Below are 25,352 nucleotides of genomic sequence, written 5' to 3'. Positions count from 1 at the left end.
TCTGAGCCACTGCTCAGGGCGGAGCCGCTGCGTGTGGCCACGGCTAACACTTGATGTAACATTCACGGTTCTCTGTGCTTCGCACGGGGTAGCCTGCTTATTATTCACTGCAGCAGGGAAGGTAGGGACCGCTATCATCTCCATTTTGCAGATGAGAAAATTGAGGCACAGCAGAGGTTAAGCAATGTCCTCAAGTTTCCACAGGCAACACATGGCTTGGGAGCCAGCGCCCTCAACTGCTTTGTTTCCCTGGCAACGTCTGTTAGACTCAGGCAGGCCAGCCGCCGGCCAGGAACAGAAGAGGGGCCTGTGGGTCACCAGGCCCGTGCGGGGGTGGGGGCTGAGGAAGCCGGGATTTTCCGAGGTGGAAACTGGCCCCAAGTGGACTGGCCAGGGCTGGTTGGCGGTTCCCTGGCAGGGGCCCTGGTCCGGCCCCTAGGAGGCCAGGAATGCGGGGGCCACAGACAGTGTGGGTCTGTCTGTCCAGGCGGGGCTGCCACGTCCTACAGGCTCGTGGCAGGCCCAGTCGTGCTGACAGCAAGGCGGGCGGGAGGCCGGGGGCCTAGGTGAGGTGTCCCGGCTCTGCTGACGAGGCAGGCCTGGGCCCTGGCCCCTGGCCTTGGGTCCCACGAAACTGTCAGGGGTCAGGGCCAGAAGGGCCTTAGGGACCACGTCCGGTCTTCATCAAGGAACTGCCACCAGGGGTGTTGGAAACGTGAGGGGCGTTTTGAGTTGTCCTGGAGGGGGAGGCATGCTAGGCATTTAGCGGGCAGGAGCCAGGGCTGCTAAACCATCCTTGATGTGTCCCAGAAACTGCCTTTTTCCACCCTGACCCTCCCAGCCTTGTGCTGCAGGCTCTGGGCACTGGGCCCCGGCCCCGCGGAGGGGAGATGGGTGACCAGGTGTTATCAGGGCTGGTGGGGCAGCAAGCAAAGCAACCCCAGGGGGCAGTGTGTGGGGTGCACTCACCATATTTGGCGGCTTTAGCTGCAGCCAGGGTTCCAGGTACTGGGGGGAAAGAGAAAAAGGAAAAGGGGGCTGGTCAGCAGCCGAGGTCTGTGCCCGGGAGTTCTGCCTCCTCCAGGGAGCCCTCCCTGACTTCCTCAGCCTTCATCACTCCTCTCAAAGCTCTGAAGCGGTGGCTCCCCAGCCAGGAGCTCCCCCTGCCAGGTAGAGAGCTCCAGTATCTAACCGTGCCGCTGCCAGTCTGGTCTGGGGCTGGTTGAAGGCTGAACTGTGCCTCCTCGTCCTATCTGCCCCTTCCTTCTGCTCCAGGCACAGTGTGACCTGCTGGAGGCTGGATGCAGAGCAGGCACTAACTAGGTGAAGAACTGGAGGTCCTAGTGGCCCTCTTGCCATAGTGCTGCTGAAGGGGAGCCGGACTGGCCCACTCATGCCCGCTGACCCCAGGGACCTCCACCCTCCTTCTCCTGGGTAGTGGGCTACTTCTCAGTTTGGAACCCTGTCACTCCTCTAACCGAGCAGGCAGAAACTCTGAAATCTAGCAGCCTGGGGCCCCCTTTGCCTGGCCTGCCACCCATCTGTTACCCCAGTCGTCTCTGATTGCTCAGGAGAACCTCATGGGGGATTCACTATGAGCCCCTGAGTGAGGCTGCTGGAGGATGTGCGGGCCGGAAGAGGGGTCTCCCTTCTCGGAGCTCAGGGGGGCAGTTTCCGCCCAGGCCCTACAAGGCCCCTCACCTGCACCTGCCCCAAGGCCAGGAACACCAACTCCAAATCCAGGAATGCCGGCACCAACTCCGAATCCGGGAACGCCGGCACCAACCCCAAAGCCGGGAACGCCAACAGGGAGCCCGGCTGCAGCCCCTGGGGGAGATGGGCAGTGGCGGGGGGGCAGCAGGCTAGGAGCATGCGCCCACGGTGGGGGGGGGGTCCTTCCCAGGGAGCTGAGTCAGCCCTCAGGGAGGGGGTCCAGACGCAAGCAGGGGCCTCCTCCCGCTGAACCTGCCCTCTATAGTGCCACCAAGAATGGTCTTCCTAAAACGCCCACTGACCGCCAAGTCCAGCCCCTCCCAGGTTGGCATTCAGGGCTGCACGGTGGCTGTGGACACCCCACGTGTCACACAGGAGGACGGGGGGATCTCAGAGATTGCTTTGGTAGGGTGGGCCCCAGGACCTGAACCCAGGTGTCCCTCATGCCCGATCTGTGCTTCCGACCCCTCTGGTGGCCGCTCTGGGACCCAGTGAGGCTGCATATCGTGCAAGGGGTGTGGGTGTAGCTCAGGCTTGGGTACTCACGGTACTGGGCTTTGGCGGCTGCTTTAGCCGCGGCTTTGGCTGCAGCGGGGGCCCCTGCTCCTGCAGGGAGAGGGAGGGGGTTCAGGGACGGCACCCAGGGAGGATTCAGAGGCCCCTCAGGCCCACTTACTCAGGCAGCTTACCTATAACACCACCGGGACCAATGCCAATGCCGGGACCCACGCCAACACCGGGGCCTAACCCTGCAAGAGCCAGAAGAGCTCATTCTTAACCAAGTCCTGACCAAGGACAGAAGCCGATGGAAAGAGCAGCGGGCTGGGAGTCAAGAGCCTTGGGATCTTGTCCCAGCCCGGACACAGACTTGCTGTGTGACGTCAGACAAGTTGCTTTCCCTTGAGGGGCCTCAGCTTCCTCATCCCTACAATGAGGCACGTGCAGGATCAGGAGCTCTTTTTTTTTTTTTTTTTTTCCTTAAAAAGATTTTATTTATTTATTTGAAAGAATGAGAGAGAGAGCACATGAGAGGGGGGAGGGTCAGAGGGAGAAGCAGACTCCCTAATGAGCAGGGAGCCTGATGCGGGACTCGATCCTGGGACTCCAGGATCATGACCTGAGCCGAAGGCAGTCGCTTAACCAACTGAGCCACCCAGGCGCCCCAGGATCAGGAGCTCTTAACTTTGAAGGACAAGGACCCCTTTGGGGCTTCTGAGGGTGATGGAGGCAGTTACACAGTAAAGGGAACTTGGCAAGACGGGTAGACCTGGGTTCAAAGCTCAGCTCAGCCGCCATTGAGCTGAGCGAATGTGGGCGCGTGACTCAAGCTCTCAGAGCCTCAGTTTCCCCATCTGTAAAATGGGAATAGTAGTACCAACCCCATAGACTTGGTGTAAGGATTACCTCCACACATACTGGCTTGGCAAAAAAGGGGTCGTTTGCCATACGTGAGTTTGGGGGTCAGCAGACCTGAAGTCAAGATGCTCTCTGGCCTAGACAGTGCTAAATTTTGTGATCGGAACCTTGATGTCTGCAGGTCCCCAAGGCCAAGGCATAGGGACCTCCCCCCGCCCAGGGCCTGGCGTACAGTTGGAATCTATAGAGTGGGGCTGCTGTGGTTTGCCCTATTCAGGAAGGTGTGGGTGCCTGGGGCTGCCAGGGTGGGCTTCGGAGGCAGCAAGAGACGGAGAGCTTCATCAGGCCGCAAGAAGTACTCTAGGAGGGTGGGAGTCCGGTGAGCCCGGCCCGAGGTCCAGAGGGGGGCAGGCCCCAGCTGCAGCTAGAGGCAGCAAGGGCTTTGGGAAAGCTGGGGAGCCGGGTCCTAGAGGGCTCGCCAGGGCCTGTTCTCACTTTGCTTTTCTGATCAGCCCTTCACCCACACCCCTAACAATGGTCAGATGGCCAGTGGTGGTGAGAAAGCCCCGAATGTGACAGCCCGAGGGGGCCTGCCTCCCGAGGAGAGCTGAGCTGCCAGACCCCAGAACAGGGAACATGAGGGGGAGCAGTGCTCCAGAATGGGGGCTGGGAGCAGAATGGGGGAGGGCTGGAGGGGGCACTTACCAAACTGGGCGGCTTTGGCGGCGGCTTTGGCGGCTGCAGCGGCTGGGGTCCCTACTCCTGGAGAGGTGAAGAGTAGGGATCAGGGGGCAGTCCCTGACACCCCTCTCCACATGCCCTGCCCCATCCCCTATTCCGGAAAGACCACCTGTAGGGAAGTGTCCCCTCCCCCAGAAGGCCCTCCCCACGCTGTGTCCTCAACCTGCAGAAAGAGAGGGGAACATGGACAGCCAGCCTGGCTTCCAGGCCTGCTCTGAGGATGGCCCACTAGCCAACCTGGGCATGTCCTTTCCCGGAGAAGCAGTTCTGCGACTGTGTTCTAGCTCTGGCTATGGCAGAGGGGAGCCCAGCGCTGATGGGTAGAAGCCCAGATCCTCTCCCAAGCCTCTAGAGGTCTTGTGCAGCTTTCTGCCGAAGGTGGTGTTAATTAAAAAAAAAAAAGTCCCAACAGCGCTTGTATCCCAAACTGGAGGAAACGGCTTGTTTTGGGGGAAAGCTCAAAAGGAAAATTTTTCTCCCACAAAGAAGGCATGTAGAAGAGAAATCGGGTGGGGAAAAACAACCAAGGAAGTCTATAACTTAATCTCCCTGTAACTTCCTCTCTTCTCTTTGGCCTCTGACTGATGGGGGAGAATGAACACAGGAAGGCCAAAAGGTGGCCCAGGCCTCCCACCTGATCCAGAACCAGAAAGGCCACTGGAGTAAAGGAGTTCTGTCACCTAGCTGGATGACACCTGACTTCCCAAGCCTCCCCAGCAAGCTAGGATCCTGCAGAGGGTCTTCCTTCCCAAGTAGGGGAATTTGCCCTCCCTCCTCCCCATCTCTGGCCTCCGTAAAGTCTTGTCAATCCGCGAAATGATGCGCTTGACCTGGTCAACACCAGGGCTCCTTCCATGAGACAAGCCAAACCCGTCTCTGGGTTGGGGACACCGCTCACCTGGCACCCCTCCTACACCTGGGACACCTGCCACTCCGTCTCCGATCCCCGGCACCAGCCCTCCCAAGGCTCCTGCCCCTCCAGCACCTGGAGGAGTGAAGGGCGTCAGTTCTGTCCCTGGAGTCGCCCACCCCTTGGGAGAGTGAAGGGTGGGGGTGGTTTGGGGAACAGAATGGTTGCAAGGCCACCTCCAACTTGCTGGTTGGGGCTGGGGGTGATAAGCAGGGCCTCAATATTCATAGTGGTGGGCGACTGAACAGGGCGGAAGGGTTCAGAGTGGCTTTGGAAGATGGGGCCAGGGACCTCCCGACCTTGACCTCGACAGAGAGGGAAACAGAGGCCTGAGCTTGAGGTGGCTCCGCCCTCATGCTGGGGGAGTGCTCTGACCTTGGAGCCTGGGCCCCCTGGGAGAGCAGGGCGGGGGAGGAGGGGATGGCACTGGCCTTGGCGTGGGGACGGGCAGGGCTGGGCACTTACCGAACTTGGCTGCCTTGGCCGCGGCTGCTGCCTGGGCTGCAGCTGTTGGAGGCGGGGGAGAGAGCCCCTCAGAAACCCCCCTGGATCTCTGGGGGGGCTATGCCTACAGCACTCTTATGCTAAAGTGCTAGAGCCCCTCTCTGCTCCCCCCACCCCAGCTCCTCCCTGAGCTCTCTGAAGCCCGGTCTACGCTCCCCTGCACCCCTCCCCCCATTGCCCTACAAGACAGAGGAGGCTTCTCCCACTTTCGCCTCATGGAACTCAGGCTCACGGGAAAGGGCAGCTCCAGGAACACCTCCGACTCCAGCTCCGATACCGAAACCAGGAAAGCCCCCAGCACCGACCCCGACCCCGTAAGTGGGAATGCCTCCAACACCCACTCCGGCTCTGGCCCCTGCAGACGGAAGAGAATCAGGTGGAAAACCATCTCAGTAAGAGAGGTCGGGGAGGGCTTGGGGGGTGGGGGATGGGGGGTGGGGGGGGATGCTGGTCAACTGGGAAAGAGGAGGTAAGCCTCCCCCAAGTCTGGTCCATGAAGGACCGGAGACCATAGAATGCATGGGCCCCGGGCCAGCCTCCTCCAAGGAGCCTTTACTGACAAACCTCCCCCCCCCCCAGTGCTCTCTAACCCCTTGGGGAAGGGCCCCGTTGTTGGCCTTGGAGAGACTGTGGGCAGGTCCCATAGCCCTAGCCAGGCTTGGGCTCCTCTGAGAGGGCCCCGGCTGGGGCAGGGAGGGTCAGGGACGCTGTCTCCGCTGGGAATGCCATACCGGGACTCTCCCATCACTCAGCCCCATGGCCTTATGGTAGGAGACTAGTGGAGGAGACATTGTCCCAGGGCCCAGCAGTTCCAAGTCCCAGCTCTGCCAGTGACCTCCCAGTGACTTGCTGTGTGACCCTGGGCAAGTCACTCCCCTTCTCTGGCCAGAACAGGACGGGGCAGAGCTAATCAGCACAGCACTCACCGAATTTGGCTGCTTTAGCAGCTGCAGCTGGTGACACAGCTCCTGGAGAGACCAAGGGGGACACAAATGACACAAGGGCCTACTTGTCCATGTCCCCATCTACTCATCTGTTCATCTGTCTACTTAACCACCCATTCATCCACCCATTGATCTACCCATATGTCTGTCCATTTGTTTGTCTATCCTTGGACTTCGATCCACCCACTCAACCAACGTACCTCTCTGTCCATCCATGCACCCACCCATCCATCCACTTATCCACTCCTCTGCCTACCTATCGATTCATCTAACTATGCAATGGTTCATTTTGCATTTGCCTTATACGCACCCATCTCATCATTCGCTCATCCAACCATGTGCTTATCCATCCATCATCCATCCATCCAACCACTCACCATTTACTGAGCACCTATTCAGCTAAGGGCTGGGAATGTACACTGAGAGCCAGAAGATGAATTAGAGAAGCTGATGCTGGCCGTGACTAATTAGGAGATTGTTACAGCCCAAAGGAGAGAAGACGAGGCATGGCCGAGGGTAGGAAGAGAAGAGGATAGATGGGTGAGGTATTAGAGGGAATCCAAAAGTCTTAGCAATGGTTTCAATATTTCTCTCTTACGTGTGTATGCACACGCACGCACGCACACACGCAGCCCAGCTCACCTGGGACTCCAACACCTGGGACTCCAACACCTGGGATTCCAACACCTGGGACCCCAACACCTGGGACCCCAACTCCCGGGGCGCCAAAGCCTGGTGCACCGGGCACCAAGCCTCCAGCAGCTCCTGGTGGAAGGAAAGGATTGTTCTCCTGGCCTGGACCCTGTGGGAACCTCAGAGGGCCTCCAAGGGCACAGCTCTGGGAGCTGTGGGGAGTGGTAGGTCCTGAGGGCAGGATCCCAGGTGGGCTGCCATTGCGCCTGCATGGATCCCACCCATCTGAGAGATGGGGAGGGCTGCCGGAACCTGCCCAGAGCTCTGAGGGTTTGGCTCTGTGGGTGGGAAGACCACGATCTAGGTCTAAAGCCGAGTCAGGTCTCTCCGCTGGGCCCCCAGGGAGCGGGTGCGGCAGTGGGACAGCCCTGACGGGAGGAGGGGAGAAGCCAGCTGCTCTGTGCGACACCGCCCCCGCCCCCAGCTGAGCTGACCAGCGGAGAACAATGGCCTTCCAGAAAGAGGGGCCAGGATGGGCAAAGGCAAGGAGGTAGGAACATTGCATGTTTGGGGAGTGGGGGGATAGAGGCTGCCGTAGATGGATGAAGGCCAGGTCCACCCAGCCTTGTAGGACTGGGCTGTCCCAGGCCCATGCGGATGGGGGGCTGAGGGCGCCGGGGTCCGGGCCGGCCACCCCTCGGGGCACTCACCGAACTTAGCTGCCTTCGCAGCAGCCTTTGCCGCAGCAGCCGGCGCCCCCGCCCCTGGAGAGACAGCCACAGAGCGTGAGGCCCTTCCCCCGGTGGCCCTCTCAAGAACACCCCCAGCCCCTGCTGGACGGACGTTACCTGCGATGCCTCCGATCCCAGGAATTGCGCCGGGCCCGCCGGGAATGCCGCCGCCTCCAACACCAGGGAGAACCCCGGCTCCCGCACCTGCCGGGAAGGGCACGCTGAAGACGTAGCTCCCAGGGCCCCTCCTGAGGCCGTGCAGGAAGGCTGCTTGGATGCTGGAATTTTAACCAGCACCATGTCCTCTGGGAATGCAGCCCAGGCATCTCCGGCTGGGCCTGCTCGAGGAGGCCCCCACCCCACTGTTCCTTGACTCACCCCCAAAGTGTCCATTTCAACATGCTCATTAAGGGACTTGTATGTTTTCAGACAAATCCCATTCTAATCACTGCCACATACTGAGAAACCACAAGCGGCCGCTCCCCGGGCCAGAGGGGCCCCTGTAGGAATGTTCAAGGCTTCCCCTCCCTGTGTTCCAAACACTCGGCCAAGTTTGTAATCCAAGCGCCTGGCTGCCCAGCTCTGGCAGCCCCTCGTCGCCCCACTCTCCTGCTCCCACATTCCAGCCATCCCCCACAGCGTTGGGGGCCTAGAGGGAGGGCCTGCGGGGCCTCCATGGAGCAGGCCTCCGGCTCGCTGCTTCCCCTCCACTCTTGCCCCCTTGGGATGGTGGGGATATGCTCTCCGTCCCATTGGGGTACAGGAGGGGCTCCCTGGGACTGGAGATGAAGACAAGGACCTCAGCCCCAGTAATGTGATTCTGAACTGGTGGATGAGCTGGGACGGGGGCAGAGATGCTCACTCTGCCCACCACACAGGCATGGGGAAGGCCGTGGCATGTCTGCAGGCCGAGGGATCAGGGGCTTGAGGAGCAGGTTAGAAGCTGTATAGTACATATTAAATTGATACTGAGCTATCACATCGTTTAAATACTCATGTCGGTACCGCCTAAAATGATCATTCTAACCATCATAGTATCCATCCCCTCTGCCTGGGCTTCTCCTTCCTGTTTTAACCACATGGCAAACTCCAGAATCAAATGTCATCTTCTCTGAGAAACCTTCTTGATTTCCCCCACGTAAAAATAATGTCTCCCTCTTCTTGACTCCCACCACAGTGCCTGCATTTTCCAGCAGGGCTCTTATTTGACCCTGGTCTCTGAAATAGCTGGATGGATGGATGGATGGATGGAGAGATGGATAGATGAGTGGATGGATGGAGGGAGGAATGGACAAATGGAAGGATGGATGAATGGAGGGAGGAATGAATAGATGGAGAGATGGATGGATGGACTGGGGGATAGATGGGGGGATGGATGGATGAAGGGATGGATGGATACGTGGAAGGAGGGATTGATGGAGGAGGGAGGGATGGATGGATGGAGGGAGGGATAGATGTGGGATGGAAGGATGGAAAGAGGGAGGGATTGATGGATGGATGGAGGGAAGGATAGATAAAGGAGGGATGGAAGGAGAGGGATGGAAGGATGAGGGAGGAATGGAGGATAGATGGATGCGGGATGGATGGGGGATGGATAGATGGATGGATGAATGAAAGGATGGAGGGAGGAATGGAGAGATGGAAGGAAGGATGGATGGATGGGAAGATGGATGAGGGATAGACAGGGATGGATGGAGAGAAGGATGGAAGAGAGAATGAGTGGATGGACAGATAGAGGAGTGGGTGGTATTGAAAACATTTGATAAATGGAGGTGGGGAGGGGCTGCCTTGGCTAGTTCTCTATGAGGCAGGCTCTCAGGGATAAAAGGGCTGGAGAGGCTGGGGGGCTGGGGGCTGGCAGGTGCACTCACCATACTTTGCTGCTTTAGCTGCTGCTGCTGCAGCCTGCGCGCCAACTCCTGGGGGAGGGGAAGGAGAGAGACTCTGAAAACTGTCCTCCTGCATTTCCAGAGCCCGCCTGTTCCAGCCCCACGAGAACCAACCCTTTGGCAAAAGGGCATGGGGGAGGGGCTTCATAGCAAGCAGAGCTGAGGGAGCTGCCCTCACCCGAGATCCTTCTCCAGGCTCAGACTGGGGTCTAGATGCAGGGTGGGCTGGCCTGCATCCTGGAGAGACCCTGGCCAGCCCCCGGGGCTCTGGAGCCTGCGTGATTGGGGCCCCTTTGGCTGACAGTTGGCTGAGGTTCTCCTTACCTGTCCCCGTCGGGTACCCAGCCTTGGCCCCGGCACCAGCCACTCCTCCGGGCCCATAGCCTGTGAATCAGAGAGGCTCAGTGGGCATCTGTGCAGATCTGACTGCGGCTGCCCCCCCACCCTGCCCTTCAGGGGTCAGGCTGCCCGGAGTCTCCACGCTCTCACTCCCAGCCAGAGTGAAAACACATACAAATGGGTGTGGATGCTTATTCCCATTTTACAGGTGAAGAAACTGGTTTGCCCAAGGCCTGGGGCTAAGCGTGAGGGTCAGGATCGAGAACCAGGCTGAGTCCAAGTTCTATGTTCCTTTCTTAGGGGATTCCCATTCCAAGCCTCTACCCCATCACCGGTTGGGTGCTGTCCTTGCTAGGCCCCTGCAGCTGGAAAGAGCTAGAAGCCCATCCATTCAGGAGGGTCTTACTCACCGAAGGGCAGTTTCCCAGTGCTGTAGGGCAGTCCATAGCCACCTGAAGGGAGGGCAGGGTGGGCTCAGGGGCTGCTCCATGGCAACCCTATGCTGGGCTCCCATTTGCCTGGGTAGACAGCCTTACCCCCACAGGTACTAAGGCCTGAGACCTGGCCCCCACGCATGCACCAAAGGTCCCGAGCTGCTCACAGAGGCTCCCTGGAGAGCAGAGGCCCTGGGTGGAGGAGGGAGAGGGCACCTCTTCTCCAGGGGCTGATGGCACGACCCTCCTCCTACAAATCCAGGACCTGCCATGGCCCTAGAATCCCCGAGTCTCTTCTTTATCATCCTCCCAAGAGCAAACATCTCATTGTCTGAGCTGATGGCGGGGGCAGGGGGTGACATCAGAGGGGTTTTTCCATTGAAGGCTGTTTCTTACCATCAACACCTATGGTTCCCCATGGGGGCTACGGCTCTGTGTACCTGTGCGTGTGAGGGAGGCCGGTGCCTACAGGACGGCTTCCCTTGCTGGCGACCAGACGTGGGGCGTCCATACTCAGGTGTCCTAACCCTCCCCACCCCCCCGCCGAGACACCAGTGGCCAAAAAAAGTCCCCCACACGCCTGCTTCTCCTCTGTGAGGCCCAGGGAGTGGTGCATCTTGAGTCCTCCTTCTGACTCACCTGGCAGCTTGGGTGCCTTGATGGGGTACCCCAGCGGGACGCCAGGCTGCTGGCCCCCAAAGGGTCCGACTCCTGTGGGAACAAGGAGAGCGAGCTCAGGTCCCGGCCACGTGGGCCAGCAGCCCTGCAGGGCCGTCGGCCTCCCACTCTACTCTCTGCTCAGAGTGAGCTCCAGAAACCATCCTGTTTTCCCGCGTCTTTGTCCCTGGTCAGCCCGGCCCTCCTCAGTGTCCCCGGGTCACTTCCTCCGGGAAACTGCCGGACTCTCTCCCCGCGCTGGGGCTCGGGCCACAGTCAGGGCCTGTAGCTCTCCCGGCATTTGACCCAGACGGGTGGGATTTCTGGGCTCGTTTGGCTGCCGCACAGACAGAGGGTTTGGGGCTGGGGAAGCGGCCTGTGATCGAGGCCACATTGTGCGGAAGCCGGTCCAAGGCCTGCAGCAGTAAGCATGAGGGAAACCGGACAGGCCTTGCTGGGATTCGGGGTGCCGGCCGGGGGCATGGTGGGGGGACACCCAGCTGTGCCTCACCTGGGATTCCGGCGAAAGCTCCACCTCCACCTGCAAGGACAGGAGCCATCAGCCTTGCCACCATGGACCCTCGGCGGGCCGCCCGGAGCTTGGCCCCATCTGCCCGGACCTCCCGGCTCACACTTGGGGGTTTCTGAGAGGGGTGCTACCCATCTCGGCTGCCCACCCGGAGGGCCCTGAGCCCAGAGTCCCCATCCCCACTCCACCCCACCCCGGGGGCCACAGGGGCCTGGATGAGGGTGGAGATTCCTTCCCGCCTTGGGCTCCCAGCCCACTGGCCGCATACCTGGGGTCTTGGCCTTGACTCCGGCTCCGGTGGGAACCCCAGGGAGCACCCCCACACCCGGGAACCGAGCTCCTGAGGGGCCGAGGGGGAGCTGGCCGTGAGGTGTGGGAAGGCAGACCAGCCACACACCCCCGGGGTCCCAGAGCTGACCTTCTGTAATGACTATCAGCCACGGGCCCAGCTCCCGGGCTGGTGGGGGGCCTGTGTGGCCGTGAGTCTCTTTCCCCGCCTGACCCAAGGTCAGAAGACCTGAGTGTTAATTCCATTTCCTAGCTACTCGAGCCTGTGCCTCAGTCGGCCTTCTCTCTAAACTGGAGTTAATTTGCAGCCACCCTGCCCACCGTCCCCGTACAAGGCGGAGCATCTGGTACTTGTCCCACTCTTGTCTCTGCTGGGACAGCCAGAGGGACAGTGGGGAGGGACACTCTGTCAGCAAATCCCTCAGAGCGGGCCGAGTCTGGGCTTTTGGGGGAATTCAGGAGGTCACATGCTGGGCGGGGTGGCCAGGCCAGGCCCTGGCAGGAAAAGGAGGGCAAGAGGGCAGCTCGGAGGGGGGTCTCCTGCAGGGCGGATGTGCCGGGCCAGCCCCCTGGTGACTCAGAGCTTTTGGGAAAGAGCTGGCCACGCTGGGACTTGCTGTGTTCCTGGGCGGCCCTCCTTGGGCTGTGACAATGGTCTGGCTTTGGGCCTAGGGTCAGCACTTGGGGCAGGCGGTGAAGCTCACTAGGCTCTTGGGGGAAAGATGACCGGGGCCTTCTGTCTGTTGGCCTGAGCTTTGATGCTCAGGGGGACAGTGCTGGTCAGGGCCCAGCTGGGGAGGCCACGGGCCACCAGGGAGGCTGCCGGGGGCTGCTCTCCTTGCCCTCGGGTCCCCTCCTTCTCCTGGCCCTCACCTGCGCCTGGGAGCACTCCACCTGGGTATACACCGGGCAGCCCCACACCTGTGGCGGAGAGAAGAGCTTTGAGCCGTGAGCCGTAGCCTGGCCTCTAGGAGCCCCTCCCGGGCCCTTCTCTCTGGAGCGGCCCCGGGGCTCCCGGACCAGCCACCCAGGGCCCGGAGGATGTCGCCAGAGACCCAAGCGCGGTGGCCGCGGCTCTCCCACGAGTTTCGGAAGTCATCTGCCAACCCTTCTGTGTGTGGATTTGTCTTGTCTCCCGGAGCCTGTTTACATGGCTGGCTCAGCCCACCTCTGGGCTAACAGCTTCCAGATGTTCCCTCCCTGCTGTGTGGACTCAGGCAGCCTTTTGTTCAACCTGAAGTCACTTCCTCAAGGGCTTGGGTGCAGAGTGCAAAGCACCAGATGGGGAGTCAGCGCAGCCCGGGGCTCAGGCCAGCTCTGCCGTGACTGCCTGCCCCTCCCGAGCCCCCCGTGCCCCATCTGCCCCTTGAGTGCTTGCCAGAGAGCAGGTCTCTGAGGTCCCTTTCTGCTCCCAGAGCTGGAAGAAGGACCCAGAAGGTAGGCCAGGGCCCGTCTCCGGCATCTCTGCCATGTTACACACGTGGGGCCAGGCCTCTGGTGCGGGGGGGGTTGGGGGGCCTCTCCCCTCCCCGTCCGGCCCCCCTCCTGCCCCCCCCCCTCCGGGGACTGCACACTGACCGGGCACCTTCCCAGGCTTCGCTCCGGCTCCGACTCCGACTCCGGCTCCAGGCTGAGGCACCACCGCGCCTGGCGTGGGACGGGGCCCGCATCAGAGTGGGGTTCCCCCGGGCCTGCGGCCTTCCCCTGGGCAGCCCAGCTCTACCCACCGTACCTGTAGACACTCCCAAGCCGCCGATGCCACCGAGGCCGCCCACCCCGCCAAGGCCACCGACACCGCCAAGCCCAGCCCCTACAAAGCCGGGAGTGGGAGAGGCCGGGGGTCACACAAGGGACGGTGGGAGGCAGGAGGGCCCCGGGCGGTCAGGGTTGAAGGCCCCGCGTTAAGGTCTGGCCCCGCCGCCACCTCGCTTTGAGACTTGGGCACGGCTGGCGGCCTCCCCGAGTCCCGGTGGATTGGGGATGAGAATGCTGCCCGCCCGCCCGTCGCCCAGGAAAGGGTCTTTGCAAAGTCGTGAGCTCACAGAGGCCAGAGGGCTTACGGCACGTCCCCAGGGGTAACACTCACCAGCCTTGGCAGCTTTATAGGCCGCGGCAGCACCCGCTGCTCCACCGGGCACCAGAGCCCCCGGGTAGGCGCCTCCTGGAAAGGCCCCGAGCCCTGCGCAGGGGAGGACCCGGTGAGGCTCTGAGCCCCAGCCCACGGGGCCCTGTCCCTCCTGGGAGGCCAACTGAGGTGGCTTCCATACCAAGCAGTGAGCCCTGCTCCCAGGACCAGGTTTGGCGCCAGAGAGCTTTAAATTGGCCCCTGGGGCTTCTCTCCCGCTCTCACGCAGGACCCAGCTGTGAGCTGCCTGTGCTCTGGGCAACTGCTACAACATCACCCCCATGCAAGCGCCCAGGACACGCCTGGCCTTTCATCCCTGTACCCCAGCTGCCCTCCGCACCTAACAGACACCCTGGGCTCGGCTCTGGCCCCCCGATGGGCAGGTGGCCTGGATGTCAACACTAACCTGCCCCAGGGCCACCACCTGCGAGCCCACCAGCACCTGCGGGGAGAAGGGGACAGAGCCAGGTGAGGAGAGAAGCTGGAGTGCGGGCCAGGTCATTCCTGGGCCCAGGGTGGGAAGGGCCTCGTGGAGGGTGATCAGGAACCGGGCAGGGCCGTGTGCAGCGCTCAGGCCCCTAAGCTGGACTCCAGCAGTTGGTACTTAGGGGCCGATCCTGATAAAATAGTGACCAGCAACTAGATGCCATGTAGGCGTGATAGCATTGACCTCCCCCATAACAGCCCTAGGCCAGACCTTGCTTCTGCTAGGCCTGTCAGCCAAAGGGGGGCCCAGCAGGGCTTTCTGTGCCAGGTCCTGCTCTGTTCTTTCCATCAGTACCCACCCCAGGCCTGTGCTGCTTCCTTGCAGGGGTCCCCCGGCTCAGCCCTCTCCTCCTCCCCTATATCTGGAGCCCCTTCCATTGCCCACCATCTGTCTGTCTGTCCATGCAGCCTGCCCTGCAGTCCAGGAGCCTCCTTGCTTGCAGACGGATGCTAAAATGTTTATGAGAAGCCAAATGGGTCCCTTTGGCTCTCTCCTTCCCACATCTGGGCCCAATTGCTCCTTCTCCCCCTCCAGGAGACATTCCATGGCTTTGGCCAGGACCGATGGGCAATCAGGTTGGAGTTCACAACCGAGCCAGGTTTGTTTCCAATTCTGTGAGAATCTTTTCCTGCAAGCTCCAGTCCTGGCTGCCAGGGTCCCGAGCCCAGGGGCAGGCCTCTCTGCGGACAGACCCCAGACGCAGGGGACTACTGAGCCCCAGAGGGTCTACCCGGCTTTCCCTGGGTGTGGTCCCCCTTCCTACCCCATCTCCTCCTTGTCTGAGCTGACCACGTCTGAAACTCAGTGGGCCCCTCTGCAAGGTGGGTCTCTGACTCCGGCCCCTCTCCCTTCCAGGCAGGTGCAGTATGCGTCCAGCCAGGCCTGGGGGTGTGCTGGGTGCATTTCCTTAGCACCTCAGGCCCTGCCCCTCCCCAGTTCTGTCAGGGGCTTCTCTCAAGCCAAGCCCATTTCCTGAGCTCCAGGAGGGCAGGGAACAGGCTCAGGCCTTTCCTGACCACAGAAGGGCTGGGAAGAGAAGATGAGGACCCGACAGGAAGTGAGAAGAAGCTGGGGCTGGTGGGTGGGCAGGCCACCCTTCTGCTCTGCCCTTTTCCCATGCTCCCCCACCAGCTGTCTGATCCCAGGGCTACCTGCAGCATGACCAGTCCCACCCCTGCTCACCCTCCTCCCTGGGGACTCACCTGCCCCGAATGCCCCCAGGAGTCCAGCCCCTGGAAAGGAGGAGAGAGGTGAGGAGCTGCCCATAGCTGGGAGCCCAGGGGCCCGGCCAGCTTAACCCTCTGTCTTCCCAGAGTCACAGAGCCCTGGATCCAAACCCTGCTGCCCCTAGCTACTCTGTGTATGAGGGGAGCAAGTCACTTCACCTCTCAGAGACTCAGTATCCCCACCTACGGAATGGCCAGCATGTCCCCAACCTTCCCGGGACCAGTGGGCTGGTGAGTAGAAAGTACTAGTGTGTGCCACCTGCCAGGGCACCCAGTGGGTGTCCCCCCAGCTCCTTCCCGTCCTCCCCAGCCGGCGGCTGGCTTCCAGCTGGTGCTGGGGGGGTGGGTGGTGCTGGTTCCCAGCTGCCTGGGCCCCCACTGAGAGTCCGGGCAGGCCAAGCCCGCCGAGGCCCCCGTGGAGTGGCTGCCAGGCCACCCACCCTCTACTTGTCAAGGGATTAATTGTTCCCAAGCATGACACGCGCCGCCTGTGCTCCGTTCCGTCCTGCCTGGGCAGGCCCGGACGTCCCCGCGGCCAGGCTGTGTAGATCTGCTCTGGGGTCGGGGAGGGGGGCACTGTGACCCGAGCCGGGCTTTTGTGGCCCAGGGTGCTGAGGCTGAAAGGGGGTGACCTCAGGCCCTTGCCTTCAGAAAGAGATGTCCTGACTTCCCTTTTGGTCTACTCCTTCACTCCGAGCCCAAAGTTCTTTCAGATGTCTACACTAAGTCTTGCACTCATTAACGCCTCGCTTTAGCGCCCATCCCTTATGGGCCTCTGTGGGCAGCCGTCCCAGTCTCCCCGCTGGTGCTTTATCACCACTGCCCCGGGTCCCCCGCTGCCGGTGGGATCCACTCATCCCCCCACTAGCTTTGCAGTCACGACTCCCACGAAGCAAAGTCCTTAGTGGGCTTTCCCGGCTAAGCAGAGTCCTACTCCCACGCCTTCGCCTCCTCCCTGCCCTCGGGGACCCTGTGAGGGCAGCTCGCCCCTCCAGGAAGGCTGGGATGCAGCTTTTGGCAGGATCAGCAGCGAAGCCCAAAGGCTCCCGGCCTCGCAAACTCCTACAGACCCCAGGAAAGCGCTTGCCCAGGACTCCTGCTCTCTCGCCTCTCTCCTTCTCGCCTGGCCTGGCCCCGGAGTTTCACAGCCCAGACGGGCTTGCAGGGAAGGGGGGATCTGGGTCTTGTAGATTCATTTGCACTTGGATCATCGAACACTGGGATTTCGTAAGAGCCGTTGGACATCCAAACTGTCCTGGAGCCTCTGGTTTCAGAGCCGGGGAGATGTGGAGCGGGGGTGGGGGGGCTGCCTAGGCCACATGTGGAGCGTCTCACGCCGATGGGGCCATAAATCTGGACCATTTCCTCCACCTGCTCCTTATCCGCCAGTGTTTCCAGAGGGACCCGCCCTCCCCCTTTCCTGGGGGTGTGTTTTTTGGAGCTGACAGTGGACCTCAGTGGCAGATCCGGGCCCCATGGGCAGAAGCCTGGACAGATCTAGCCAGATCTTCTTACTGGAAACCTCCAAGGTCTAGACATAGCTGGAAGGGGCCTGGTCAGGAGGGGAGCTCATCTGGGCCCAGGGTCGGGGTTCGGGCTGGGGTTAAGTCCAGGCCTCGGTCTCAGGTCAGGGTTCAGCCCGGGGTCAGGATAAGGGCTCCAATTGTCACTGAGGTCAGAGATGTCTAGGGTCTTGGCCTAGAGGCTGCAGAAACTTGGTCTGGGGTCAGGGGACCATCCAGGTGGAGTCTGGAGCCCACCATCTGATTCTGAGCACGAGAGTGACATTCATAGGCTTGGTGGCCATTGGAACATCAGTCCCTGCCTTCCACCGCCCCCCCCCCCCCCCCCCCCCCCCCCGCCAGCATCGGGGCTGTTTCTGAGACAGTTCACAAGTCTGTGGGCCCTGCCCTCCCCTGCCCCTGGGGCCTCAGATCTTACCTGGCTTGGGCGGTTTGCCTCCAGGCCCCAGAGCTGCAGAGAAAAGAGGTGGGAGTGAATGAGGAACCCCAGACCACGATTTTTCTACTATTTATCTCCCTGGGGCGGTGTGGGGGGGGCGTGTCTCACTCCCCAGATCCTAGAAGGGCTGATAGGGATGGTCCTCCCCTTTGGACAGGGAGCCGCTGGGAGCCCAGTGTCTGGATGTGTGGGTGGGAAGCCTAGCTCCAGCCCTGATTTATGGTTTCTACTCTCTCAGACTCAGTTTCTCAGCCCCAGAAGGGAAAACGATACCCACTCAGCAGGCCTTGCAGGGGTGTTGTGGAGGATCAAAAGCCACGTGAAAGGAGGCAGGGGCCACCGGGGAGGGGCTTGGGAGGGGCTTGGGAGGCCAGTGGGTTCCGGCAAGTCTCTCCCAACTGGAAGCTCTGTCTGTAGACTGAGGGATGTGTAGGCCTTCTGGGGGTTCTGAGGCCGGGGGACCTGGGTGGACCAGAGTGACAGCCAGACCCCATCCGTGAGGAACCAAGTTTGGTTTCTGAGCTCACCTCCTACTCCCAGACCTCCGAGACCAGCACCTGTGTTGAGAGAGAGAGAAAGAGACAGAACCATCAATGTCTCTGCCAGAAAGCTGCCCACGGACCCACGGTCAAGTCCCTCACTGCCTAGCTGCATGACCTTGGGTGAGCCTTAACCTCTGTGAGCCTCAGTTTCCCCATTGGGCCAACAGGCCAGTGCCACTTTGTGTCTGGGAGTGTGTCGGCAGCTGCCCTCCGTTTCATATCGGGCCTGAACCCTCAAATGCTTTTTTCTTTCTTTTTTCTTACTAGATCATCAGTTTATTATAAAAGGATGTAACTCAGGAATGGCCAGAGGGAAGAGGCCCGGGGTGGGGGTGGGGGGCAAGGTTTGGGAAAAGGGGCGGGGCTTCCACGCCCTCTCTGGTGCCTCTTCCTGCACATTCAGGTGTCCACCTCTCTGGAAACGCCTTTCCAATACTTTCTAAGTATTGAAAGGGCTACAGTTGATTTTTCAATCTGCTTTAAAGCATGATGCTTTTTTTTTTCATAGTAAAAGAAAATGTGCCCTCCCCCCATGCCAGAGCTGCAATATTCTGCCCCTTATCTTTCGGGGGTGTTCCCAGTCTCTAGCCGCACACGGTCATTGCTTTTACATTGTTAGCACCCGGAAAAGCACTCTGCCGTCCGGTTGGGCAGGTTGCACACTCCTATTTTTTAGTAGCTGTGTATTATGTCAGGGTCGACTCAATCACACCCTCCAGTCAGGTGGGCTTTTTTGTTTTATGTCTTTGCAAATAACCCCCCGATAAACTTTGTTCAGGATCTCTCTTTTTCTCTACCTTTCAATTATTTTCTTTGAATGGATTCTCAAGAGTGGGGTTCATGGTTTGAGAGGCGGGGGGGGCATGATGGCGCCCACTTCCGTACAGCCTGGCAAACAAACACTGTCTTTCATCTTTCAGAAAATGCATGCCCTGAGTACTTGTAAAAGTGTCACGCAGACTGCCTTTAAGTAGGAGCGGCTCGCGGGTCTGCTTGGGAGGCGCGCCAATGTTCTTCCAGTCTGCGCTGTCACGGGGCGCATCTCTTACGAACCGATCACGCTCTGCCTCACCTGGGTGTGTGGAAGTTTCATGTACGTTACCTGGGTAATAGACGCCTCCGGGAACTCCACCAGGAACAGCCCCCGGGACCCCTGGAAGTAAGTAAGTACTAGAACTAGTAAAAGCGCGGTGACCATAATAATGGCCCTATGAGGTTGGAAGGGCAGAGGTGACTATCTTCGTTTTAACAGATGTGAAATCGGGCTCAGAAAGGTTAAGACGGGTGCCCAGGGACACACAGCTGGAAAGAGATGGAGTCTGGATTCAAACCCAGGCCACCCCTCTGAGCGGGATGGTGGGCGCGGTGTTACCTGCTCCTCTCCCCGCGGAGAGGGCCCGGTGTGGGGCTGCGGCTGGGTCCCTTCGGCTGGGCAGCCAACGCTCCCCAGCCCTGGGCAGCATGAGCAGGGGCCGGAGCTGAGGGCGGGCAGCCTGGGCTGGGACCGCGAGCAGTAAGGGAGTGTGGCCGTTGCCAGCACTAAGCCGGCCAGCCCCACACTGATACGATGGCGTGAGGTCAGCGTCCTCAGCCGCCGGGCAGCCACGGTTGGGTGGGGTTCTGGCCGCCCGACACAGGGCTGTCTTAGGAGGTGCCGGGGCCCAGAGGGGGACACCATGAATGAGCAAAGTGAATAGTTTCCTAAGGAAAAGCTAATTCACTGGCCAGGCCAGGGGCTGTCTGCCCAGCCGAGATCACGAGTTCATTCCCCACGGACCCACGAAGCTCTCCCTGGGAAACGCCGAGCTGCCGGGCCCCGCACCGGGCCTGCCGTGGTCATGGCAACAGACGATCCCGGGGCAGCCCAGGCCCCGACTCCGCCACCACGGAGCGGCCCCAGCCTTGACGAGTGGCCTTGCCAGGGCTCCGGCCAGGGCCCCGGGACCACCCCGCTGACAGGGGCGCGGGTGGGGTTGGGGGACAGGGTCGGGCAGCTCTGCGGTGTGTCTGGAGGCCTCATGGCAGATGTCTGGCCACTGTGGTCCCATCAGCCTCAGCAACAGCCCAGCGGGGTGGGGAATGCCAAGCTGTCACGGCCAGCCCGTGCCAAAGCCCCGGCGCCACAGCCCCCCAGGGCCTGCAGCCCCCCCAGCCCCCCACCCCAGGGCCTGTCATCCAGACCTGGAGTGTGCAAGCAATCGGGTCAGAGCCTCGGGGACGCAGAGTGGTGGCCCCAGGAGGTTGGGCCTGCTGGGAAGGAGCGCCTGGGCCCTGTCACCGGCTGCCAAGCACGCACACAGCCTGCCTTGGGTTTCTGATGCCTCCCTCGGCCCGGCCTCCGGCTCTGAGTGCTGTCTCTTCTGTGCCTTTCCCCGTTTAGTCCTGGTGTTTCTCTGCTTCAGCTCTCATCCTCCTCCCCTTTCTTTCCCTCCTGACAGTCCCCTCTCCCCACCTCTCTGCGCTCTGGCTCCGGGGCAGGCTGCTCAGGACAGACCCGCCTGGCCTCTAATCCCGGCCGTGCCACTTCTTAGCATCTGCGTGAACTTGGGCAAGTCACTTAGCTCCCCCGAGCTGCAGTTTCCTTGTAAGCGATGCGGGACTGATAACCTCTGCCTTGCAAGGCTGTTGCAAACTGTCAAAGGGTCCTGCCCTGAATCTAGCATCCAGTGATTGCTCCAAAAAAAAAAAGAGGTGACTCTGTCTACACTTAGCTGCGCATGCGTGGCCTGGGGCCAGGTACCCAGTAGATAGTCAATAAACCACAGGGGAATGAGGTTGAAGGGAGACAAGGATGTTGCTTGTGGGTCTGGGTCCAACCTGTTCTATCCCCAACCAGCCTGGGGGGCTCCCCACCTTGGGCCCGGCTGAACCCCTACTTCCTCTGTCGAGGTTCTGCTCCCTTACACCTCATCTGGGGTTCTGCCTGCTCTCTCCCCAGCACGTGCCCATCTCTCTGCAGCCCTCCTGGCCTGCCCCAGCTGTCCCCACACCCCCCCCATGATTCAGATCCCAACAGCGATTGCCAAACTCCGTGCCCAAACCATGATGGCCTGGGGAGCTAGAGATTTTGACCGCCATTTTGCACTGAGCTAAGGGAGAAGGATCGGGGGATGCAAAGGATCCCGGCCCTGCCTCCTCTCGCCAAGTGCCGGAGAGGTGAGAACAGATTAAGACAGTAGTCGGTCAAGGGCCTTCAGAAAGGCAGATTTCATGCTCCAGCTGGGCATCCTCCTCCTCACCTTGGTCAGAGCCGTGCCTCCTGCCAGGAGCGCCTCTCTGCTACCCAAGTCCTGTCCTTCCTCCAAGACTGAGCTCAAATTCTCCCCCTCCTGCCTTCTCTGAGCCTGTGGTTCTCACTGCTCAGCTGGTCCAAAGGAGTTGGCTTGGAGCATGCTTGTCTTGTTTTATGTGGGTTTGGCTTGTTTTGCGGGCTAGCCCAGGGTGGAACTTGTCTCTTGCCTCTTAGAATCCTGATCCTAGACTCTCAGAGATCATAACAGTCTTCTGGCGTGGGCAGAAATTCCTTCCGCAAACATCCCCCTGTGCTCCGGCTTGCATGCCTCCGGTGACAGGAAAGTCACCCCCTCCCAATGCTGTCGGCTCTACCTCTTTCTGCTGAGATAGAATCTGCCCTTCCGTCTCTCCAGTTCCGCCTCACAGAGCCCCAGAGCCCCAGGCTCATCTCTCATCCACAGACGGCCTCTCAGGCATTGCCCTTTCTTTCAAGGTCTAACTCAAATGTCGCTTCTGCTATGAAGCCTTCCTGGATTTCCTGGGACTCTTCCGGGCCCTTCCTCACCCCCCTCACCCCCCCCACCCCCGCCGCCAGGGCCCCCAGTCCTATCTGCTTCCTCCATCACTCATGCGTGCTCCACCCAGCAGACAAAACATGGCGTGAGTAGCAAGAGGGAAAGTTAAACCTTAAAAATGTGCTCTAATTATAAGAGTCAATCGGTCCAAGTAAACACATTCTGAATAAGAAGATGGATCGTTTCAGGAATTCACATTCCCACAGTCCCCTTATTTGATGTGACTTTGGCAGATGTTACACGGCGGGAGCCTCCCACTGGGCCTAGGAGATAAATAGGGCAGGGATGTTTCTCCTCATTTGATGGCCAGTGAGACGGGGCGCCTGGCCCGGGACCCACAGCTGACCCCAGTCACATGCAGGGCCTTCTGCCTGGGCCCTGGGCTTCAGGTTCAAAGATGTGGAGAAGGCTGTTAGGGAACGAGCATTGGGCCAGCAGGCCTTTGCAAGGGGCTTTGCCAAGCCCCAGTCCAGGGGGCTGGCAGGGGAGCAGATAAGACCTTACGAAGCTGTTTATTGTTTGCCTGGAGAAAGGCTGCCAAGGGCTTTTCAAAAACAATCTGTCCTCTAGTGGGTGACTCTGTCCCCTCCCTCCTCTGGGCACGTCTGCCCTCCTGCCTCAGCCCCAGCAAATGCAGAGAGCGGGATTAGCCCTTCGACCACAGGTCCTCCACGCTGGAGGCTCATCGGAGTGACCTGGGCGGCATTTACAAAACCTCCACAATCCAGTTCCCTCCTCAGACCAAAGAAAGCAGGAATTCTTGGGTGGGACCCTGGTATCAGAGCCGTTTCAAGTTCCCGAGTTAACTCCAATATGCAGCCAGGGTTGACAAGCCCTGTTCCAAATTATCCTTAGTTCCGGAATCAGGAAAAGAAAAGGCTGATAATATTTCTGGAGCACGGGGGACGGAATTCTACCCGATTTAATTGTTTTCTCTCTCTCTTTTTAAATGGCGTGGGGGTTTGGGGCGGCTGGTCCTCAAAGCTACTTTGGACCCATCCTAAGTGGGTTTAGATAACCCTTTCCATCACAGTCTTCCTAGGGAGCCCCCTCCACTAGCAATATAGTTCTTTGGAGCTGGGGAACCCATGGGGGTGATGTCCTCTTGGCAGAGGGTGGGGTGGGGGGCAGAAGCTGGGCTCCCCAGGAGAGCTGGGGGGTGACTCCGTGTGTGTAGGCATATGACCCCTCCCATTAACCCCCGCCCCGACCTCTCGGAGGCTCTGGGCAAAAACCCCAACAGATGTCATGGATTCACACAGCCCTTACTGGGACCCAGTTGCTCTACCATCTGGGACCGAGCTGAGATTTATGTTTGCAAAAGAAGAACAAGGGCAGTTGAGGGTTCGCAGTGTCACCGAGAGCACAAGGAGAGGGTGCCTTCTGCTTGAGGGTGTGCCCACTCTGTAGGACTCATCCCTGGGCATGCTCCTCCCCAGAGGTAGCCTGGTACCCGGCCCCCCACCCCTCATCCTTTGGCAGAGAACTGGCTGGTGCTCAGCCCCCCTGAGGCTGCCTTACCCTGTCTCAGCCTCCATTTCCCTATTTGCAAAAGAGGATAATGTTCTCAACTCTTAGGGTTTTTGAGGGGGTTAATTGCTACGCTCCGGGTAGAAGCGCTGTCTGGGGAGGCAGGTGCTCAGGGGCCACACCCGGGGGAGCGGGGAGGAGGTTCAGGAGGGCCCAGAGCTGCTGCTCTGGGTGGGGGGCATGCTGGGGTGGCCGGTCCTGGGGGTTTGTCTCGCTCCCCCTGCTGGGCCCCACCTGATGGTGCACGGTCCCCCTGCCCCTCCTCTAGGTCCAGGAGCTGACCTCTGTGCAGGAACCCTCTGCTCCCAGCAGCCCTGCCCAGCTAGTCAGTCACATGGAAACCATTACTGCTGCCCAGCCCCGTACTCCAGCCCTCCGGCCTGGCCCTGCTCCCACCCGGCCCCCGCCCCCCGCGCTGGCCCCCACTGAAAGTCTGGTTCTTACGGCAAGGGACGTCCCCAGAAAGCTGACCCCCACCCAGGCTACCCCACCAGACGGCTCAAGTATCTGCACTCCTCTCTTCCCATGGCCAGGAGCACCTTTCGGGGGCCCCGGGGAGGCCACTCCCAGGGGCCCTTGAGGTGCGTAGCAGCCCCACGGGGGGGGGCACCCTATGGCCTGTGGCAGAGGACATGCCCAACGGTCCAGGACTGCCCCGAGGTCCACTTTAGCCTCTGGCCCTGGCCACCCTCTCTCTGCCAGGAGATTTTACCTTCCCCAGGTTCCCTGATCCTCATTTGTGTTCCGTACGGCGCGCACACGCACACACGCACACACACACAGTGACAATCCACACCTGGAGCGCATATTTCCCACGTGTGCATGCCTGTCGGGTGGCAGACTTTTGCACATTCTGCACCCCAACACACACACACACACACACCTGCTCAGGGATGAGCCTCTGAACAGACATTCCCCCTCTACTTTTTGACGACACATTTGGGCACACGCCCACACCCACGTGTGCAATAGCACGCAACACACCCGTTCAGGTGCACACGCGCACACACACACACACTCACACGTGCACACACACGCTCAGATGCCCCGGTCCTCCTCACCACGGACAGACCACAGCAGCGGCTTTCCAACCCACAACCCCGTAAGCCACTTAACCCTGACCTTCCTCAGAGGGGTGTCCTGACTTCCCCGGGGGACAAGGAACCTGTTGAGGTCACACAGCTCACCGCGGCGGAGCTGGCCTCCAGCCCAGGTCCCCTGCCCCCAGGGCACGTGTGCACACCCATCGGGTCCACAGGTGTGCAAACTGCTAGTGCCCAACGACCCAACGGGACCCCACCGGCCCGTCCCCAGCATGTTCGGGAGCCCCCCACTGGGACAGCGCCCGGGACAGAGCAGGGGTCCTCAGCCCTGTCGGGGGCGGCAGAACCTGGACCCGGTCGGGACCGTCCTGAGTCTCGGGGTGGCTGTGTGACAGGTTCCTCCTCAGCACGGGCTGGCTCCCGGGAGGGGCAGTTCCAAGGATCCAGTGGCTGAGGGGCTCCCGCCTGGGACCCCCCGGAGCACGGCCGGGTGAAGGGCGCCCTCTGGCCTGTCAGTCCAGCCACCTGGCCAGGAGGCCCTCAGGCTGCGGGCATCCCCGGGAGCAGGGTGAGGCCTACCTCCAGGCTGCGAGGGGTGGGCGATACACAGCAGGAGCAGAAGGACTCCGGGCCGCCGGGCTGCAGATCCCAGACCCGCCATCTCGGGGAGAAATGCCCCAGCCTGCTCTCTGCGCCTCGTTTTATCCCCAAAGCGTAATTGCTGCCTCGGCGCGCGGAGAGGGAAGGAGGGAGGGAGAGAGGGCGGGCGGGAGGGCGGGAGAGGGGGGAGGCCTGGGGGAGGGGGCCGCGGGGAGGGGGGCAATTACGAAAGGCCAGGCTCACAAGCCTCCCAGGCTGGGTCTGACTGGACGGGACTGTGGGCTTTTTTCCTTAAAACACACTCACACACGCTCGCGCGCACGCACACACACACACACACAGTCCCCCCCATCTCTCTCC

At 60.7% G+C, this 25,352-nt stretch overlaps 1 protein-coding gene across 10 annotated transcripts in view; it reads right to left on the bottom strand.

Moving 5' to 3' along the window:
• The window catches only part of ELN (elastin), a 30,919-nt gene extending 5,804 nt beyond the window's left edge, over positions 1-25,115 (bottom strand). For 2 of the 10 annotated variants that reach the window (XM_032430985.1, XM_032430989.1), the window contains exons 1-28: positions 24,972-25,115; positions 19,113-19,163; positions 17,996-18,025; positions 17,448-17,480; positions 15,483-15,512; positions 14,200-14,235; positions 13,755-13,847; positions 13,401-13,478; positions 13,247-13,315; positions 12,542-12,589; positions 11,649-11,720; positions 11,363-11,392; positions 10,834-10,905; positions 10,171-10,212; positions 9,746-9,805; positions 9,404-9,451; positions 7,650-7,736; positions 7,512-7,565; positions 6,811-6,933; positions 6,151-6,192; positions 5,457-5,579; positions 5,186-5,227; positions 4,709-4,795; positions 3,775-3,831; positions 2,403-2,462; positions 2,260-2,319; positions 1,702-1,827; positions 970-1,008 (exon numbers count right to left, since the gene is read on the bottom strand). In XM_032430985.1, the coding sequence (XP_032286876.1) occupies positions 970-1,008; positions 1,702-1,827; positions 2,260-2,319; positions 2,403-2,462; positions 3,775-3,831; positions 4,709-4,795; positions 5,186-5,227; positions 5,457-5,579; positions 6,151-6,192; positions 6,811-6,933; positions 7,512-7,565; positions 7,650-7,736; positions 9,404-9,451; positions 9,746-9,805; positions 10,171-10,212; positions 10,834-10,905; positions 11,363-11,392; positions 11,649-11,720; positions 12,542-12,589; positions 13,247-13,315; positions 13,401-13,478; positions 13,755-13,847; positions 14,200-14,235; positions 15,483-15,512; positions 17,448-17,480; positions 17,996-18,025; positions 19,113-19,163; positions 24,972-25,053 (1,774 nt within the window). In that variant the 5' untranslated portion in view covers positions 25,054-25,115. The remainder of the gene's footprint in view (positions 1-969; positions 1,009-1,701; positions 1,828-2,259; positions 2,320-2,402; positions 2,463-3,774; positions 3,832-4,708; positions 4,796-5,185; positions 5,228-5,456; positions 5,580-6,150; positions 6,193-6,810; positions 6,934-7,511; positions 7,566-7,649; positions 7,737-9,403; positions 9,452-9,745; positions 9,806-10,170; positions 10,213-10,833; positions 10,906-11,362; positions 11,393-11,648; positions 11,721-12,541; positions 12,590-13,246; positions 13,316-13,400; positions 13,479-13,754; positions 13,848-14,199; positions 14,236-15,482; positions 15,513-17,447; positions 17,481-17,995; positions 18,026-19,112; positions 19,164-24,971) is intronic. The other 8 variants (XM_032430986.1, XM_032430987.1, XM_032430992.1 and 5 more) reach the window with 8 other exon arrangements.
• Between the last annotated feature and the right edge of the window lie 237 nt (positions 25,116-25,352).

The sequence above is a fragment of the Phoca vitulina genome, unplaced genomic scaffold, assembly GCF_004348235.1.
Source record: "Phoca vitulina isolate PV1807 unplaced genomic scaffold, GSC_HSeal_1.0 scaffold45, whole genome shotgun sequence".
NCBI classification, from domain to species: domain Eukaryota; kingdom Metazoa; phylum Chordata; class Mammalia; order Carnivora; family Phocidae; genus Phoca; species Phoca vitulina.
The sequence above is the reverse complement of the archived record's forward strand: the minus strand, read 5'-3'. Positions and strand labels throughout refer to the sequence as shown.